This window comes from Zea mays, chromosome 4, assembly GCF_902167145.1.
Source record: "Zea mays cultivar B73 chromosome 4, Zm-B73-REFERENCE-NAM-5.0, whole genome shotgun sequence".
NCBI classification, from domain to species: domain Eukaryota; kingdom Viridiplantae; phylum Streptophyta; class Magnoliopsida; order Poales; family Poaceae; genus Zea; species Zea mays.
In genome coordinates this window covers 6,213,855-6,219,496 of record NC_050099.1, presented here as the reverse complement: position 1 = coordinate 6,219,496, position 5,642 = coordinate 6,213,855, and the positions used below count along the sequence as shown (strand labels likewise).

General features: G+C 49.0%; 1 protein-coding gene across 1 annotated transcript; it reads right to left on the bottom strand.

Moving 5' to 3' along the window:
* Positions 1-2,968: 2,968 nt before the first annotated feature.
* LOC100281925 (taxane 10-beta-hydroxylase) lies at positions 2,969-5,377 on the bottom strand. The gene is made up of 4 exons (NM_001397556.1): positions 4,791-5,377; positions 3,993-4,473; positions 3,673-3,860; positions 2,969-3,565 (listed from the first exon to the last, which is right to left on the bottom strand). The coding sequence occupies exons 1-4, from the start codon at positions 5,307-5,309 to the stop codon at positions 3,254-3,256; spliced, it is 1,500 nt and encodes a 499-aa protein (NP_001384485.1). The 5' UTR covers positions 5,310-5,377; the 3' UTR covers positions 2,969-3,253.
* Positions 5,378-5,642: the final 265 nt, after the last annotated feature.

The following is a 5,642-nucleotide window of genomic DNA, read 5'->3' as shown; positions in this document are numbered from 1 at the left end:
AAAACTTCCCCGCAAGGGCCACCACACAATTGGTGCCTCTTGCCTTGATTACAATAGAGTTTTGATCACAAGAACAAGTGAGAAAGAAAAGAAGCGATCCAAGCGCAAGAGCTCAAAAGAACACGACAAATCTCTCTCGCTAATCACTAAAGCCTTGTGTGGAATTGGAGAGGATTTGATCTCTTTGGTGTGTCTAGAATTGAATGCCTAGCTCTTGTAAGTGGTTGAGAAGTGGAAAACTTGGATGCAATGAATGGTGGGTGGTTGGGGGTATTTATAGCCCCAACCACCAAACTAGCCGTTTGGTGGGGCTGGCTGTCGTATGGTGCACCGGACAGTCCGGTGTACACCGGACATGTCCGGTGCGCCAGCCACGTCACCAAAGCCGTTGGGATTCGACCGTTGGAGCACTGTCTTCTGGGCCCGCCTGGATGTCCGGTGGCGCACCGGACATGTACTGTAGAGTGTCCGGTGCGTCAGTATGGGCGAGCCTGACTTCAGCGCGCGCTGGCGCGCATTTAATGCGCTGCAGGTAGCCGTTGGCGCCGAAATAGCCGTTGCCCCGCAGTTACACCGGACAGTCCGGTGTACACCGGACATGTCCGGTGAATTATAGCGGAGCAGCCGTCGTGGTTTCCCGAAGCTGGCGAGTTCCTGAGGCGCCGTTCCTTGGAGCACCGGACACTGTCCGGTGTATACCGGACAGTCCGGTGAATTATAGCGGAGCGCCTCTGGAAATTCCCGAAGGTGGTGAGTTTGAGTTGGAGTCCTCTGATGCACCGGACACTGTCCGGTGTACACCGGACAGTCCAGTGCCCTAGACCAGAGGTGCCTTCGGTTATCCCTTGCTCTCTTTGTTGAACCTCATTATTTGATCTTTTTATTGGCTAAGAGTGAACCTTTTACACCTGTATAATTTATACACTAGAGCAAACTAGTTAGTCCAATTATTTGTGTTGGGCAATTCAACCACCAAAATCAATTAGGAAAATAGGTGTAAGCCTAATTCCCTTTCAAGGCGCATGGAGGAGTACACCAAGCTTACAAGAAACATCCTAAGACATCTAGACTCCGCTTTCACGCTATTGGATCATCGTTCTTGAGATTTGAGCACAATTCGAGTTGTAAACTCCTCGCGCTGTGTTTGTGTGCTCACGTTCTCACTTGTGTGCGTTGTTGTGCTGCGGATTTAAAAAGTATAGCAACACACAATTACGATTATGATCTTATATAAAGACACACTACATAAAGATCTTGTGTGTGTTGCTCTCCCCAACCTTACTCTGTGCTTTCTTTGTGATCTCAATTGAAAGGGCGAGAGACTCCAAATTGTGGAGATTCCTCGCAAACGGGAAACATACTCTAAAGGAAAAGACCGTGGTATTCAAGTTGATCATCAGATCACTTGAAAGGGGTTGAGTGCAACCCTCGTCCATTGGGACGTCACAACGTGGAAGTAGGCAAGTGTTACTTGGCCGAACCATGGGATAAAAATCGCGTGTCTCTTGTGTTGCTTTCTCTGTGATTGTTGTGTTCACAAGAACTCGCTTCAAGGCTACTTAGCCGTACTAACACTTTAAACTAAGTTTTGTGGCCATTAGTGTTTGATTTTACAGGATCACCTATTCACCCCCCTCTAGGTGCTCTCAAACACAAGGTCAACAGTGGAAGGGTTCATTGTAAAAATTGCAGCGACAAATCAAAGTTGAAGGGCAAAAATCGCATATGTGCACGGGTACCTCCATGTCTGTTGCTAATATGAACGAGTTAGCTCATTAGATATGTGTATCAGCTCCCACACATCTTAAATGGTCGGTTGGGATCCTATTTATAGCCCCATAGAAAGATATACTAGACCACTTAATTTGATTTTAAGGATTTGGTCTCCTAAGATTCTATGGAGCCCATTCACCAAGATTAATTGGCACACAAGTCAAAGCATAGCAGTCACACTCCTTATGCTGTCTCCAGCAGACTTTCTATCTCATCTCCTATCCTACCTTCTATTTCAAACCTCACTCTGTAAACAATGTGGTTTACAATACAAAATAGTGTTTTGCATGGTCATATGCACGATTTGCTGAACACCGTCTTAGGGACAAACCCCATACACATCCTAGCACCCCTCTGTGCCATCCATCTGCACTATTGTATCTGTAACTTATAAGTTTCTAGAATCTTTTGATACTAAAAAACATCTCGAAGTCTTCGCAACCTCAAGTACCAACCACTAGCTATTACACTCATCTTTGCTATACCATGACTGAAATTTCATTACCGGCACAATAGGAAAACGACAAAGATCCGACGACCCCGCAATGTCCGACGACATCGATTGGCCGTCGAAAATAACAGTTATCTTCGATGGCTATACTGACATAAAGGTGTGGGGCCCATTAAGGCCGTCAACATTAAGAACACCTTATGTCTGAGGACCCATTAAAGCCGTCAAACATAAAGGTGTGGGCCCCACGAACGCTCGTTACAGCTAGCCGTTCACGGTTGCAACTGCCGACGACCTCTTGCAACCATCGACAATAACTTATGTCCGACGACAGCCGTCAGATAAGGCTATTTCCGACCCATTAATGCCGACGGACGCCTGTCGTCAAACATAAGTCTTAAGCCATCGAAAATAACTTATGTCCGAAGTTTATGGCTTATTTCCGACGGTTTAGACCCTCGGAAATTCCCTATTTTACTGTTGTGCGGATCCAAAACCGGCAGTGGTGATCCCATCACTGCTGATTGCCCACTGCCGGACCCAATTCCAATAGTGATGTAGGGTTTCGACCCATCAGCGATTACTTGTTCTGTAGTAGTCTGATTAGCTCCGGAGGCGTTTGATGGTCAGAAACCACATAGCTCAAAGACAACCAGTCTATTAATTTGTTATAGAAAAAGTAAAAATATATATACAGCAAAGGAAGGTAATAACTATGGTTTACCTCAATAAAGCTGCAGGGAATAAGTTTTGATGATCTGCCTAATATTATGCCATTGACATTACACAATCACAACATATATAGAAACCTAAACTAATTACAAGTGACACCTATATATATATCTACTTCTTCAGTGTATATACATCTACACATGAAAACTGCACACCCAAACATATCCATGCACTCTTCTTAGGCCAAGTATTGCTGGACGGACAACAATGGTTTGGCCACAGCCAAACAAGCAGCCTGTACATTTTACAATCAATGGGCGTACAATATTAAAGCATCATTTCAAGCACCATCAGCTATTATATTGCAGGGGTTTTTCTCAGCTCCAGTTCCACTGGACATCCGAAAACAGGCGTAGGTTTGGGATCCTTGTTGTAGGCTTCGTCTTCGAAGCGCAGCTTCCACCTGAACCGCGTCACTAGATAGTGCATGGCCACCATGGTTTCCACCCTGGAGAACTCGGTTCCAGGGCACATCCTTGGCCCTCCCCCGAACGGCAGGAAGCTGTACGGCGGGATCGACGAGCGCTTCTCGAAGCGGGACGGATCGAACTTGGTGGGTTCGGCGAAGAACCTGGGATCCATGTGCGTGATGCTTTGGGATGCGAAGACCTGCCACGAATTGCATGTTGCGAAGCAAAATTAAAGCTTTAATTTCTTGATCAATTGTGTTCTGATGAAAACATATATATATGTGCAGGAAAGAAAAAGATGCCTACTTTCCAGCCCTTGGGGATGAGGTAGCCCTGGTATTCGATGTCCTTGGTGGCAGTCCTGAAGCTCCCGAACACCGGCGGCACCGTGCGCAGCGTCTCCAGCGCCGCCCTCCATGTGTACTTCATGCTCGAAACGTCTTCCCATGTTAGAGCACCGTCTCTTCCGTTTCTACCAGCGATCTCATCTTGTTCTGCCAGTATATGATGTTATGTATATATATGTTCACTTCGATATACAGAAAAGGAGACCAAAAGTGTATGTAGTAGCTAGGCGCTAGCTACTGTGGAGTGTGGACACACACACACTGACGCGCGCACAGTACCTTGGGTGATCTTGGCGAGGACGTCTGGCTCGTTGGCGAGGTGGCGCACCATGAAGGTGATGAGCGTCGAGGTGGTGCCGTGCGCGCCGATGACGATGCCCATCACGTTGTCGACGATGTCCGCCAGCGAGAGGGAGTGCGCGCCCCTGGAGCGCAGGAGGAGCATGTAGGTGACGAAGTCGGTGGCGGCTGAAGTCGTAGCAGTAGCAGTGGCGGTGGTGCACCCTTCGTCCTGCGACAGCAGCAAGGAGTACTCCTCCTCCTTCTTCCTGGCGAACTTCGTGATGGCCTCCCTGATCTTGGCGCTCGACCGCATGCCCTTGCCGAACCTGGTGAAGGGGATGTTGACTGGGAACGACAGGATCGCGTCACCTAGCTGCTGGAAGTCGGTAGCTAGGGCGTCTACTATGGCGGCTGCTTCCTCGCCGAAGACGACGGAGCAGATGACCCCTAGTGTAAGGCTCCTCGCCATCGGCAGGACCTACATATATGGCCAGCAAGAACACACGTTTATAATTTCAATTAAGTCGTCGATCGGTTGGTTATATATGGTATACCAATACATTTTTACAAGGCTATAGTATTTGACTAACAATGTCTATGAAGATGTAGAACTTGATAGAGATAACTAATTGCTTTGCATGATGAATATATACATCAACTTAATTTGCGTTGTTAATCTATCTGGAGAATTTTAGTAAATTGTTGGTCAAAGCTCACAACGATAGACGACAATATAGATAGAACAACGAAACTAAAACACACAGCTGTTTATGATAATCACAGGTAGGTACGTACGTTGACAGTGCTGCGACCAACCCAGTTGAGCTTGAGCTGCCTCCTGACCTCGGCGTCCATCTTCCCCACGTACCCCCGGACCATCTCAGGCCGCAAGTAGCCCTGCAGCGCGCTGCGCACCTGCTTCAGGTCGTCGCCGGTGAGCGTGAGGATGGAGCGGCGGAGGAGGGAGCGGAGCGCGCGCGTCTGCGTGAGGATGAGGCCCTGGTTGGTGAATATGAAGTGGTTGGCCTCCGTCCCGGCCAGCAGCACCGTCGGCGAGCCCAGCACCGACATCTTGGACACCGGGCCGTACCTCTTGATCCGCGCCCTGAACCACTGGTCGTCCGTGTTGCTGCGCAGCGCGTGGAGGAGGGAGAAGGTCTGGCCGATGACGGGGACGCCGAGGTCGCCGGGCGGTAGGCTGTAGGACGTCGAGCCTGCAGACCTGCTGCTGCGCTTTTTTTGGGCACTGAGGAGGTGGTGGAGAACCAAGGCTATTGCCGCTGCTGCAGCAGCAAGGAGCACGATGAAAGCCATTGCAAGTATGCTGGTGGTGCGTGGAGAGAGCTCGATCAAACTTGGGGGTAGTTGGCGGGGTGTTGGGCAATTAAAAGCCTGCTTGTGTGTAGATATATATACAGTGCTGTCAGAATCCACTTGGATTCAACGCGATCAAGGTTCATTATTGGAGTTGGAATTTATCAAACTGTTTGCAACAGCTCACTTTCATCTAGATCTAGCTAGGCCCCATATATGCCACTCGTGCTTTTCTCTTCCCTCCAGCGACCACGGGGCCGGCAAGGGCGGGCGCGCATGAGGTGTCCATTGCCGGGCGGGGCCTCGGCAGGCGCAGGTGTGGCTAGAAATGGC